Raw genomic sequence first — 14,657 nt, 5'->3', positions numbered from 1 at the left:
ACAATTTCACTTGCTGGCTCTTATACGTATATGCTTTATTTTTCTTCAATTGGAAAAAAAACATTTTCCAAAAAAACTTTAGATTTCTTATTTCTCCATTTCTCCCACTGGGAGTTCAAATTTAAAAAAAAAAATTGATGACACCTCAAAAGGCCAACTTCATGCCAAAGTCAGCAAGATGAAAAGCAGAATTTAACATTTTGTATAAGAATATTTACATTCCCATTAGCTTTTGCAATATATCTCATCCTCTTGGGCTGACTGCAGAGGTGCCCTGGGAAGAGAAACAGAAGTTTGTGCCTCTCTCATAAGTTAACATACTAAACTGCTTTAAAGGGAATAAATGGTGTGGCCTGGGTCAATTAATGCATGGACTTCAGTGGACACTCCTGGTGGAAACTACTTAAAACTTGTATGCCATCAGTGGTGGGTGAAACATTCTGCTCTCATTAAATATCTGTCCAAACCTCAATATGACAATGATTTTTATGGCCTAATTGAATGTACTCTTAATAAAAAGAAATTGCAAAAAGCTGATATAAAATTAAATATATATATATGGGGAGCACTAAATAGTGTATTTTCTACAAATGCTTTAAAGGTCTGCTGGTAGAAACCAGTGGTTATGTAACAAGTCGATTTCAAACGATTGCACCTTTTACGATTACATCCTGATAAAAAAGTTGAGCTAAAGTCCCTAAATATTCTAGAAATTCAAATAAAAGGAAATACATTAATTCTTTGCTGAGGGGGAGGGGAAGGAGAGACAATATCGTGAGAAAGCTGTACCAGTCTTCCCCAAGAGTTAGGGAGGAAACACAAATTTGTCATTTCGGGGTACTAATGTATGAGCCTCTGAAATAGAATGTGGTGCCTGATAAACTTAGGTGTCTACAGTTACTTAGCTTGGCTAGGCCTTGAGCAATTAAAGCTAATGGTTCTCCCTAGCACACCTAGGCTTAGACCCTTTTTTTTTTTTTTTTTCCTTTCTGGCCTTGTCTCGCTAGTTGTCCCCAGCACCAGCTCTTTGGGGTCAAGGAAGGTTGGGGGCCCTCCTTCTCACTCTCCAGACCACAGGTAACCCAACTCGGGTAACGCTGCCCGAGTTCCGTGGCCCTCCGCGCCAAGGAGGGCACTGGCCTCCCAGCGAACCGCCCCAGGCCTCGGGGCCCCAAGTGTAGGCTGTCCAGGTCGCAGGCTCTGTCAATGAGGCCGAACGCAAAGAGCTCGCGTTTTCGTTTTGAAAAGAGACGCAGCTCCCTCCGCGGGCGCAGTCCCTGCGCCCTGGGTCCCGGCAGGGGCCGCAAGGGGTTCCTAGGACTTTGACGTGTTAAAACAGGAGACCCTGAGAGCAAGGCCGCCTCCAGCCCTCCCCAGACCTAACCCAGCTTCGGCTCCAGAGACCAAGCCCGGCGGCCCAGAGCCTCGCCGCGCTGGGAGAGAAGCAGCTGTTCCCAACAGCTGGGGGGCGGCGGCGCCGGGCGCCCCAGGTGCGGCCGCGGCCAATCGCAGGCGTCCGGCCCGCCCCCTCCCCAGCCGGGCGCCGACCCCCGGCCCGCGGGGGAAGGGAGCAGAAAGGGGGAGAGCAGTCCTCGCCACTTGTCTTCCAGCTTTCGCGGCGGCAGGGACGGAGCGTCTACCGCAGCCGAGCGGAGTCGCCCACCCCCGGCCCTACCGCCGCGCCCACCCACCCTCCTCCGCACCCGGCCGCGCTGCCCGCCGACCCTACCCACGGCCCACCCGAGACACCTAATTTCTACGCAAGAAAAATCTACCTCTAAACGCACCCCGTTCTTCGCTGGAGGACCACCCTCTCTTTTCATTTTTGGCCTCCCCGCCGGGTGAGTGGAAACCGCTTGCACATTCTACTGAACCGGATCCTAACCCAGACGATCCGGAGAATTTGTACCGTGACCGGCAGGGGGGGCGGGAGGAGAGAGGCAAGTCAAGTCTCCGGGGCTGCTGGCGACTTCGGCAGCCGCGCGCCCGGCGCCCTCGGCCGCCCCGGGCCGCCCGCCCCCGCCGCGCCGCCGCCCTCGCCCCCGGACTCGCCCCCGGCCCCCAGCGGCCGCGAGAGGGTGCAGGAGACGCGGAGCCGGCGGAGGAGGCGCAGCCGCAGCCGCAGCCGCAGCCGGAGCCCGAGCCGCGGGGCGGGCGCGAAGATGCACACGACTCAGAAGGACACGACGTACACCAAGATCTTCGTCGGGGGGCTGCCCTACCACACCACCGACGCCAGCCTGCGCAAGTACTTCGAGGTTTTCGGCGAGATCGAGGAGGCGGTGGTCATCACCGACCGGCAGACGGGCAAGTCGCGGGGCTACGGATTTGTAAGTGGCGCGGACGCGGGGAGGTGGGGGTCGGCCAGGAGCCCCGCGGGGAAAAGGGGGCCCGCTGGGGTGGGAGGAACCGAGTGGCGCTTAGCCAGGGTGATCGTTGTTGGGGGCTCCGCGACACCGTGCGAACACCCCTCGGGCTTGAGCGACGCTGCCCCTTCGTCCCGGCGGAGCGGAGAGCTGGTCCTGGCTCCAGGGGTTCCGAGGAGAATGGGGCGCGTCGCTGTGTCAGGGGCTGGCGGGGCCCGAGGGGAAGGAGAAAACTGTAACGACTGCTGGATTGGGGATTGGGGATTGAGAATTGGGGAGGGTTGGGAGGGAGGGGCTGCAACCCCACGGTATCGCGCTCCGGGTTGGAGGCCGGTCGGGAAGCGCGCTGTTGCTTTGTAAAAATGCGTGTGTCTTCTGGCGTTCAGGCTGGGGCCCGGAGGCGACACCCCAGGAGATCTGGGGCTCTTCTCCCTCCAGCCCCCACCCTTTTTCTATTAACTGCAAAGATGGTTTTTTTAAAAAATATGATCTTATGGCTCTTTGCAGAACTGAAATAGAGCATATTAAGCTTCCTGGAGATTGAAGCGTGTAGATTGAGCTGCCCCAGAGCAGGGAGCTCCCGAGTAGGACAATAGCTATTGTCGTTGGGGAGTGTTTGCGGGTGGTTGGTTGGGAGCACAGGCGGATGTGAGGCTGGACTTCTTTTTTAAAGCAAACAGTGCCTCAGGTCCGGTGGAGACCTGGGGGCTTTGGGGGCGGGGTGAAGAGGACCTAGAGGAATTCTAAGACAGAATTCAGGCTTCCAAATTTTTGCTAGGCCCTGCTAGCACCCTTAAGACTTTGGAGCGTGTGTGTGTGTGTGTGTGTGTGTGTGTGTGTGTGTGTGTGTGTGTGTGTGGTCGGGGTGGTATTTCTTCCTTTCTGATTTCTTCCCTTTTCTTTTTGGATGGGATATCAAGGAGTAAGTTCCAGGAAGAAAAATAAAAAATAAAGGAAAAGTTTAAGGACCCCCCCCCCTTTAATATTATCATGAATGATATTTCCAGTGCGATTCTGGTTTCCTTCAAGGGTTGATTTAGAGCTTTGTATGTATGTCTGTGTGTGTATGTTGCTAAGGTCACCATGGCTGACCGGGCGGCTGCGGAAAGAGCCTGCAAGGATCCCAACCCCATAATTGATGGCAGGAAGGCCAATGTGAACCTGGCATATTTGGGAGCAAAACCAAGGATCATGCAACCAGGTGAGAAACAAGGGTCCCTTTGTACCTCCCCTCCCCACTAGAGATGCCCACTACTGCATAGAATGAATCCTCAATTTAGAACATTGGTAGATGTATTTAGTAAAGTTAAACCATGGCTGGTGATTCTACCAAGGCATTGAAGATAAATAAAGGAGAGTTGTGTCCACTCTTTTTAGGACTTGAAATATACCTGTGTACAAAAATAGATCTTGGGGGACTGGACAGTTTTTTACACACCCAGACTTGGACATGACTCACCTGTGTTCTGTAGTCATAGTCCACTCTCCATTTTTTAGTTTTTAGACACTTGTAGATAACTCAGATGTGGATTATATGGGCCAAATTTGTCAATTCTAGCTGGTTATACTTCCTAACAAAGTGTTGTCTCTCCTTTTACCACCAGTTGCCCTGGGCTCAAAGCAGACACTCAGACTTGAACACTGACCCAAGAAAAGCATAGGGGTGCAGGTGGAGGTGTCTGGATGATAATGTTTCACATAAAGTCACAGGATATTAGTAATTAAAATAGATTTCATACTCCAGTACCCTCATTTTACAGATGAAAAAACTGAGAAACTGATAGAGATGAGAAATGATTTACTCCAAAGTCACATAGCTATTAATCGCCAAGAGGGAGCATGGTTTTGTCTGTGTGAAAACATGACCTTTTGCATTTATAACACTGCCCTTTCCATTAACACAGATAATTGAGAGTTGACTGTTGAACAGATGTAATCTTTTCTTGAAATTTTGGAGATTGACCCTTCCATCCAAACAGATTTACTAGGAAACTAGGTTGTCAAGAAAGTGGGTGCATGAGCAAATAAATATCTACGAACATTAAAAACATGTATTTGTCTAATACATTGAGTGTATATACTATCCAGAGAAGAAGGAACGGAGAGTTTGTTTTGGTGAATTTTTATACTATAATCTCTAAAAGCCATAATCTTCCAAAGCATTGTTCAAAGCATTCTAGAGTGCTCCAAATTACAAAGAATTTGTATAGATCGTTATTCAGAATCATAGGAATATTTGTGACATGTAACTTCCTTATCAAGTCCTATTGTTGGTTTTATTCCTTGAGAATTTTTCCCTGGACTAATTTTCTAAGGTCTTATTCTATGTCAACTAAACTTTGCAGATAATTTTTAGTTTCCACTTGTAGCCTATTAAAATTTTTATTTGAATCAACAATAGTATTAAGAAAACTGGCTTTTAAATATATATCTAATATTTTCTCTAAAGTATTAAAAGGATGGTTATCTTTTCTAAGATAAATGAAAGTTGTGATTGCTCTTTATATGTAGGAGTTGTAAATGTCTAACCATGCACAAATAGAGAATGTGGTATGTTTTGTTGTTAGGTTTTGCCTTTGGTGTTCAACAACTTCATCCAGCCCTTATACAAAGACCTTTTGGGTAAGTCAATTAATCTGGCCCTCCTAACTTCCAACTGCTATCATTTGTTAACCTGCTTCTTATATACAGACAAGACCATCATGCCACAGAATGTTCCTGGTTATCCATATTTATATATGTTTGTGTATTCTTAATGCTGATAACATAAATATTTTTAGATGAGTCAAGTTATCTGACCACGTATGCAGCCTCCAAACCAGACAAATTTTGAGCTTATGATTAACAAAACAAAACAAAAATACCAGGTATGACTTGTGTACAAGACCGTTGTGTCCCAACACCATTACTACTGTTCAACTTGACTCAATTTTATTTATCTCTTTCTAACCTGACAGGGCTCCTATACAGTTAAGCTAACTGATCAGAAGGATACCATGATAAGAGGTGGAATAGTTCTGTTTGGAATTAAACTGTAACCAGTAGACTCAGACACACAAGCTCAGATGGTGATTAACGATGCATGGATGTTGGTGTTGTTGTTTTACTTTTCACAATAGACAATAGACCTCCGTGTGCTTTATTTTATTTATTACAGTAATGAAGTGGTGTTGATAGCTAAACTGTGTGCTTTTTACTTAATTGAAAAGAGCTGTAGTGAAAGTGTTTTCTTTTCCTTGGGGAAGGGGCTCTTTGTGTTTTGGTTTTGGTGGTGGTGTTGAGGAGTGTTGACTTTTGACTTTGCCATGGGAAGCAAAGGGCCTCTTTTTTTTTTCTTGCTTTTAAGCTGTAGCCTGTGACTTCCACTTAACCACACTTTTGTAGTGAGTGCTAAATCGTGTGATTTCCCTCTGTAAGAATACAGATACATTGCTTGCATGTCCTAAGTTTCTGTTTTACTGGGGAGTTTTCTGGGAATGGGGCTCTTTCTTTTGCAATGTGAATCCACTTTTAGGCCTTCTAATTAAAGGTTCAGCAACTCTCATCAGATTTGTTAACACTAGTCAAGTTTTTCAGTAGAGTAGCACTAACTTTCACCTTTCAGCTCTAACTCAGGTGAACAGCCTGCTCATATTTGTGTTACCTCTGGTCATATTTATGATCATCAGCTTTCCTCACTTGCGCTCCCTTATTTTCTTTACATTTAGACATGATATGGGTGGGAGATCCCCTAACACCTAAATTGATTCTGAACACTTAGAGTCTATTTGGCTATATTCTACATGATCAATATTGCTGTAACTCTAATGTCAGAGATTTAAACTTCTTTTCAAATATTTTAACTTGTTCAAGAAGTGCTTTATCCTCAGCAACACCTTAGCCTTAACACCTAAACATCTATATGTGTATGTAGCATGGAAGGTTAGATTCTGCTCAGATAGAGATCTACCTATGTGTCTCTAAGAATAGACCCCCCCAAAAAGTAATAATTTTTTGAAGAGTCAATTTATATCTTTCATGAATACCTTCTTATAACCCTCCCTTTAACATATCTATACTTCACCCTTACTGGCAACTGTTACTTTTTTTTAAACTGTGGAAGAGTCTTCTGTCCAATATCATTAAAAAGAACCTTCATATCCATGGTTATTTATCAATGCCCCATCCAAACCATCCTGGATACTGACAATAATTAGTGGGTTTATTGGTTCAACTACTTGTGTGGGCCCCTTCCTCATCATTAGTCTTTCTAGACTATGTTGAAGGAGGGATTGGAAAGGAAACCATACATCTTAGGAAGTGATGGTGAACTTAGTCATGATCTCACACTAATAATCTTGAAACAGTTATACAACTGAATCGATCAACAGGTATTAGTATGTGTTTATTTTTCTCTGTGCCAGGGGTGATATAAAATAAGGACATTGCACTTTAGTTTGAGAACTAAAACAAACCAATCGGGAACTAGGTTGCTAAGATACTTGGTATTTTCAGTACAAAAGGAATTCAGAATAGCAAGAAAATGGGTGATTGGAGGAGTTGAACAAGGTTTTGTGGGGACTTGAACTAGACTTGAACCAATGGCTAAATCCTACACAGGTAAAAGGAAGAATGGACATGTCTCAAAGGTACAGGATGAGGTGAGCATAGCAAAGGCATAGAGAAAAGGCTCAGCATGAAGAATGTTTATGGAGGGTCTTAAGAACTAGACATAGAAATCTAGACTGGTTGTCAGAGTCCTTACAGTTCTTCAAGAAAGCAGCATGAGGAACCTAGGAGCAACCAGAGTAAATTGTATCACCTGGAAGTTTTAGATCAAGCATGTTTTGATAGTAACCTTTTGTTTTTCATCTCTTTTAATATTAGCTGTCTTTATAAAGGATGGTGATTATTACTGTTTGCATAAATTGTTTGAACTTGAGATTCTTATTAAAAATAGATAGCATTCCAGATGAACCAAGCCAGCCGTCTCTTTCTTTTTTAAGAGGTTCTCAACACTGCTCTGAGTCCCAGAGTCTGTACCTAACAAATCACACCTGGTCATCCAAAATTCTATTTGAATGCTACACGTTCTTATTTTAGGCCTGGAAAGAAGCTTGAGAATTTTTTATTTTATTTGACTTATTTGAAGTTCTAGTAACTGAACTATTTCTTCCTAATTGTAATCCTAAAATGGCCCCCAAATTACTCTGGGCCTTTAAAGAGAAAACATTGGCCTAAAGAATTTCTGATGTAACACAGTGGGTACATGTATAGAAACTTGTAAATTTTCTGAACAATATATTATAAATACTTTATGTTTGAAAGAAACATTTTCTTATTGAAACCTTGGAGAAGAGAGAATACATATCTGTGAGCAGAAATGTCTAGGCTAGTTTAGCCAGGCTGAAATATACTTAAACATTTATTCAGTATACCTTTAAGTGCTAAATTTTGGGCTAGTTGTGTTAACACCATACTGGATATTATATTGTCCACTAAAAGGGGCAGGAGGGACAATAACTAAGATTAACTGAGCATCTGCTACATGCCTAGAACTGATAAGGGATTTAAATAAATTATATAATTTAATTCTCACACTAATTATTTGATGAAGGCACTGTTAATGTCCTTCTCATTGGGTGATAAAACTGAGATGAAGAGAGGTGAATTAACTTACCAGGGCTAGCAAGTGATAGAGTCTGACTCTAGGTTTCCCCGACCTTTCAAAAGCCATGTTCTTTTCTTCTGTATCAAGTTGTAACCAATAAGACCCAACTTTATTCTCTCTTGTAATCTAGTAGGAAAACTTACAAGCACCCAGAATGGCTGTTCCTGCATCTTCAGATAAGGGAGAGAGACATCAGGTTGGTGGGATCCAGAAAGGAGGAAGAAGTTGACCTAGATTTTAAAGGGTGGTGGATGATGAGGAACTCTTGTATTGAGTACTTAGCTATCTTCATCATTGTAGGCTCTTTGCATAATTTTATTTTATGCACAGCAATTCGAGTCGGAAATATTGGGTTCATTTCACATATAGTGAAATATGAGATTAAAAGGTTGAAGCGAGTTCCTGAAGGCTCTGCACAAAGTGAGTGCAGGAGCTAGGGCAGATCGGATTTGGTTTTCAACCGGTAGAGATGGAGTGAGGATTGGCATCGCTGGCAAAAGGATGGCATGAACAAAGGTGAGGACCTAGGAATGTGTGGTATGGCGCGGAAACATTGAGGAGCCCAGCTGATTTGGGTTAAGGGGAAGGTGGAAAGTAATCCTGAGAGAAGTATTTTGGAGCCAGAATTATTAAAGGTCTAGCATACCAAAGTTTAAGAAATTTGTGCTTAGGAATGATATAAGGGGCCATAGATTACTAGAGCAAGCAAATGAGATGAAGAAGACTTCGTAGTTTTGTCATAGATTGGAAGAGGAAACCAGTTAGGATGTCAAAAGTCACAGAGGGACCTGAAGCGATAGGAAGAAAAGGAAAACAGAGTAAAATTTCTTTCAAAGTTGCCCAAAGTATCCTGCTGTGTTCTTGTGCTTTTTGTAACTGCTAGGTTTGTACATTCTATGATTAATTGAGGGAAAGTATGTTGATAGATATTTAGTAGGAGGGAGATTCTCAAATTGCCTTACTGGGTTCCCTAGACTATGGAAAGAACTCGTAATACGGGAATTTTTTCAGAAGTCTCACCTTATGTTTTAGTCCATTTTTGCCTTCCTTCCTAAACTCAGATATTTTAGACTCTCCATTGTCTTCTGGATTCTCCTTTCTCTGAGTCTTAAAGGACTCCAGGGTTTCATTTGTCTTCCAGACATCTTCCTAACCAGACTTCATGTAGGATTCCGACATTCCAAGGAACTTTGTACTCTCATAAGTACATTATCAAATAAAAACTGTTGATGTAAAATAAATGTAGAGACAAGAGTACTGTAAGAAACCCTGCTTATCTTTTATTGCATTCTTCATACCTATGCACACACACAATTTTATCCGCCATGCTGTAGGCTAAAGTTATTTTCAGTTAACACCTTTATTTGCAGATACAGACCTAGCAACCATCATGTTATGTTGTCTTTAAAACTTTGGGAGTCCAGGGGTTAATGTTTCCATATCAGTGAGCTTCATACTGGCTGGCCTTTGCAGCTGATAGATGTTTTACTTTGGCCTTATAAAGACATTTTACCCACTGGAAACCCTTGTCGCATGACAGGATCAAAAATAGCCCAGCTGCAGCCCCTGCTGTCCATCACCACATGTAAACTGGCATAAGTGTAGGCTCTCTTAGCCATGTCCGCACATTGTGGACACGGTGGCCTCCGGGGACAGTGTTTTATAAAGCCACACCTGTCGCTGTGAAGGAACCAATCACCTGACCTACAGAGGCGTTTTAAGTGTGGGCATGACCATGCGTCTGGTTTCTGACAAGCAATTCATAACATCGCTGAGTGTCCTGAAAAACCCTTGATGACGTGGTTTCTCCTGGCACTGGGAAAGATCTACAAGTCTAGTAAATTTGAGTGTATTTTTATCATTGGGGTCAAAGTTCAGTACCCTCTGTGATAAATTCATCTTTTCCATGGATGTTCGTTAATGAGTGTTTTCAGTAAAACTCTGAAAAGGCAAAGAAAAATCTGTTTTTGAACATCTAAACATGAATTTTTCTGTTTTGAGTTCTTTAAAATTTGAAGATTGTTATTTGTACTTCTTATAAGTTGGCTTTGCCAGCATCCAGATGGCATTATAGTGTCATATTTTTAGAAACATAAGGGGTTTTGTTGGAGATTATTTTAAAGAAAGATGAAATAAACCAGATGTTCATGGTAATATTTTAAATGGACAGTAATGAATCCCAAGAGTGAGAACTGAGATGCATGGGTGTTTAGAAATACCTCTTGTGATTTAATTTTTTTAAAAATGATTGTTTAAGTTAATTCATTGGAGTGTGTTATGTATGTGATCTCAATGTATAATTTTAAAACATATTTGATTGTATTTCACTTTCTTGAACTTTTGCAGGATAATATATAACAGTAGAATTGATTCATATAAAATATCTACTTATAGGCAGATATGCTAATAAATCTATTTCTGTTGATTTGGAGGATAAAACAAGAGTTAGTACATGTGCAAAAAAAAAAATGTTTCCTTACTCTATTGTGTAAACCTTTTAAGTTTTATTAATTTTGGAAATATTTAGTTGTATTTCCCTGTCCCTGCCTTTTCCCTCAACCTCATCATTTCCCCCAAATCCCTTCTGTCTGTCTTGCATAGAGATAAACAAGCTGGCTGACCTTCAGTTGCCTGATAGTCAAACAGGTTTGATTGACCCTTGTGTCCTTACGAATTTTATGGAGAGAAAGAAAGAAAGAAAGAAAGACAAAAAGCGTGCTGCACCTCTCTTTCAGATCACTGCCATGAATGTTAATAGCATTTCTGTAGCTTCCCACAACAGCCTCTTGTGATAGAGTGAGCTGCACTACAGTTCGTTTGAGAAGTGTGATTCTGCTGTGTTTACCACACTTGTGAACTTTTAAACTCCTTTTTTATTTTGTCGCCTGCTTCTTTTTTACTATTATTTTTAATAAGGGTGACTGAGGTTGCAGAGAGATTAATGTGTGCTGAGTCTGCATAGCAATTTGAAGTAGGGTTGCCATGATAGTAAACATACAGATTGTGTTGAAATTTTTGTTTTGACAAACCAACCATCACCCCCTTGGAATTGAATGATCATGGATTACCTTTGGAGTCCTGTGTTCACAGCTCAGAATTTTTATTTGCCAAACAGTTTTGTTTGTGAATTCATTACAATTTTCTCAAGTCTTAATCAATTAAGCATTTATTAAATACCTCTTATGTGCATAGCCCTCATGAACCTTGATTTATTTTCCAAACTTTTGCTAAATGATATTTATTGGATCTAAATGATTATAAACAAAAATGTTAGCAGGGAGGGTATCATCAGATTTTGATAGCTGAATTCCTTTGGGGGCACTCCCTGACTTTGGCTACCGCCAGAGGACTTTGACGGACCACTGGAAAGCAGATATTGTGGCAACCCTATGCTCATAATAACCACTAAATTTGAGTTTGTTGTATTTCTGAGCAAGAAATGCTACAGATAGGAGGCAACTACTGCCTGACTTTGTTTTCCATTTCTCAACAGGATACCTGCCCACTATGTGTATCCACAGGCTTTTGTGCAGCCTGGAGTGGTCATTCCACACGTCCAGCCGACTGCAGCTGCTGCCTCCACCACACCTTACATTGATTACACTGGAGCTGCATATGCACAATACTCTGCTGCAGCTGCTGCTGCCGCCGCCGCCGCCGCCTATGACCAGTACCCCTACGCAGCCTCTCCAGCTGCTGCAGGATACGTCACTGCAGGGGGCTATGGCTACGCTGTGCAGCAGCCAATCACCGCCGCGGCACCTGGGACAGCTGCTGCTGCCGCTGCAGCAGCTGCCGCAGCAGCAGCGTTTGGCCAATATCAGCCTCAGCAGCTGCAAACAGACCGAATGCAATAGACCAGCCATCTGATCAAAGTTGAATTGTTTTCTCTTTCCCTCCCAATTTCCCAATTTTTAGTAGCTAATAAGAGTTAACATTAACAGCTTTAAAAAAAAAAAAAAAAGCTATGCTTTGTGAAGCAGAATTATTGTTATTTTTATACTCCAGTAGTGTTCTAGATGAGAAAGAGGTGAGAGACAGAGGGGAGTGGGCGCAGTTTTGGAAACCAATCCCAAAGAGCCTGAGGAAATGAAAGGCCACTAGGAAATGATGGCAGAAGTAACAAAGGAACTTCACTTTTATAATGGGATTTTTATTTTTGCTCTTTTTATAGTATCAGGGAAGCAAACTGCCTTTTACAAGTTAGAAAATGCTATTTGAATCTTGTTGAACCAGGGAATACAGAGTGAGCAATACATAGCTTGAATTTCATTTAAAAGCAGATTTTTTTTTTAGAAAAACAAAATGGTGAAAGCACTGATTGTCATTTTTAAGTTGCTATGGCCTATAGAACTTTTTCAAGTAAGAAGGTAATGTTCTTACTCTCTCAAAAATGGGCATCGAACAATCAATCTAGGAGCGTGGCAGTGGGTAAAATGGTGGACAGGCACCAAAGCTGTTTTCTCATCTATCCTGTGGATGAGTGGGACTGTGGAGCAAGTGATGTGGAATTAATGGGTGCAACAGCTGTACAGACAATCAGTAACACGCACAGTTCTGGAAAGAACACATCACTTGTGCTTGTTTGATGAGCTTGTCACATTCTAATCCCTCTCCCCATCCTGTTTCAATTTTGGGAAACTTGTATCTGCTGGCGTCAGCAGTTCTGATTCTGAAATAGGATCAGGCTTTTACTACAACAGCCTTCTCTTTCTATTTATTGTGTCGACTCGTGGCTTATGTTAAAGGCAGGCAAAGTTTGCAGACTCTACACTCTTAAGAATTGTCTTAAGGGCATTTATTTTTTTCCCTTTTTGAATAATTTTACACTTTTTAGTATCTATTTCAGAGTCCTATTTAAAACTATTTATTAGTGAATACAGTACATGAGACAACAAAGTTACTGAGATTACAATTCTTCAGAGGTAATGATAATGTGGTTTATACTGTGCCTTAATAGTAATGCTATTTAAGATATTTATTTTTAAGTTTTACTATGCTGCACTCTAAAGGAAGGAACTTTAGATGTGACACTGTAAAATTATGTATTCATCTCATGGCATAAATTATTTAGTAGGTCTAGATGTAGCATATTAAATATTAACCTATTCAGCTAAAGATGTTGACTTGGATTTATTTAAATTCATATGTGCACTGTATGAGAGAGTACTCTTACATGAACACATTTTAGTTTTTAGGTTTTAACCAACAGGCTATATTGCTAGTTTCATGCTTCCTTCTCTAATTTTTGCTAGTGTAGATCTCATTTATTGGTACTTCATTAGTTTAACACTATTCTCATGTAGTTTATGTAGTTTTTAAATGCTGCTTTACATTTTTCTTCTGAAACTGCAATACTTGCAATTTTTATTCTTAAGCTAAATTGAATACTATTTTACACTGTATTGGATTTTTATACTTGAACAATTTCATACAAGGGAAGACAGGTTAGCATTTTTATGGACTTTCTCCATTACCACTGGATTTACTTTAAGTATTCCCATTCTAGACAGTGTTATGTAATGTAGACATGACTCTCCTGTGCAGATTATTTATTCATTGTGTACATTGCTTTATAACATTTCAGATCTTCTCATCTATTCACTTGTATTAAATATAATTTTTAAAAACTCCTGTTGCATTGTTTCTAATTTTGTTATAAAAGTAGAATGATTTCTCCTTTTCATTAGAATTAATGGCCATGATTTACATGTAACAATTTCAGTGAACAGAAAACTTCCCGGACACCCCATTTTTATACCTTTTAAGTAAATTTTATTAACTCACTTATATACCTTATATGTAACAAATGACATAAGGTCCTTCCCCAACAGTAAACTCTCAAAGACTATTCGTGTCACTGCTGCTTTTGGTTAACCAATGATTGCTGAGCAGGCCATAGAGGCAGCACAGTGATGCTGGGAGCAGGGAAACTGAGGTTTGGCACTAGGTTGTTCCACTTTCTAGCAATGTGAATGGAACAAGTTGCTTTTCTTTTTTTAAATTGATTGATTAATAGATTGATTTTTTAAATTTAAATTCTTTTTTGTTTAAAGTATTACATATGTCTTCTTTTTCCCCCATTAACCTCTCCCCCCCCCCCAGCACATGCCCTCACCCCCCTACTGTCTTTGTCCATTAGTTATGCTTATATGCATGCATACAAGCCCTTTGGTGATTGATTAATTTTTTTAGAGAGAGAGGAAGTGGGGCGGGGGAGAGAGAGAGAGAGAGAGAGAAACATCGATTTGTTGTTCCACTTATTTATGCATTCATTGGTTGATTCTTGTATGTGCCCTGACGGGGAATCTAAACTGCAACCTTGGAGTATTGTAATGACACTCTAACCAACTGACCTACCCAGCCAGAGTGGAACAAGTTGCTTTTTGTAATTTGTTTTTTGGATGAGGTTTTTATTTATTTCTTACCTATAATATTGGGAGTAATACCTGTCTCATGTGGTTATTTGAATATTAAATAGATTATATCAACTACGAGTTCCGGAAGGCTGTTTGAGAAGCGTTATGTTTAAAAACCAAATCATCCCCTCCATTAGAAATAATGTAAATTGAATTAATCTATTCCATACCCCCAAATGATTCGCTGTTTTAACCTTTCTCAATTGCCTGATGGTTGTTGCA

At 41.3% G+C, this 14,657-nt stretch overlaps 1 protein-coding gene and 1 long non-coding RNA gene across 3 annotated transcripts in view; one reads left to right on the top strand and one right to left on the bottom strand.

Annotated features, from left to right (window-relative positions):
* Positions 1–1,892, bottom strand: part of LOC308240737 — a 132,002-nt gene extending 130,110 nt beyond the window's left edge. For both annotated transcript variants that reach the window (XR_013959830.1, XR_013959831.1), the window contains exon 1: positions 1,776–1,892. This is a non-coding gene — a long non-coding RNA (uncharacterized lncRNA). The remainder of the gene's footprint in view (positions 1–1,775) is intronic.
* RBM24 (RNA binding motif protein 24) lies at positions 1,782–13,649 on the top strand. The gene is made up of 4 exons (XM_080654090.1): positions 1,782–2,330; positions 3,444–3,567; positions 4,934–4,988; positions 11,510–13,649. The coding sequence occupies exons 1-4, from the start codon at positions 2,163–2,165 to the stop codon at positions 11,871–11,873; spliced, it is 711 nt and encodes a 236-aa protein (XP_080510216.1). The 5' UTR covers positions 1,782–2,162; the 3' UTR covers positions 11,874–13,649.
* The last annotated feature ends 1,008 nt before the right edge of the window (positions 13,650–14,657 follow it).

This window comes from Plecotus auritus (assembly GCF_963455305.1).
Source record: "Plecotus auritus genome assembly, chromosome: 2".
In the NCBI taxonomy this organism is placed as follows: domain Eukaryota; kingdom Metazoa; phylum Chordata; class Mammalia; order Chiroptera; family Vespertilionidae; genus Plecotus; species Plecotus auritus.
The sequence above is the reverse complement of the archived record's forward strand: the minus strand, read 5'-3'. Positions and strand labels throughout refer to the sequence as shown.

Coding starts and splice junctions, on each gene's coding strand:
- RBM24 (XM_080654090.1), top strand. CDS start 2,163: ATGCACACGACTCAGAAGGACACGACGTACACCAAGATCTTCGTCGGG. Junction 2,331..3,443: donor AGTCGCGGGGCTACGGATTT/GTAAGTGGCGCG, acceptor TATGTTGCTAAG/GTCACCATGGCTGACCGGGC. Junction 4,989..11,509: donor CTTATACAAAGACCTTTTGG/GTAAGTCAATTA, acceptor ATTTCTCAACAG/GATACCTGCCCACTATGTGT.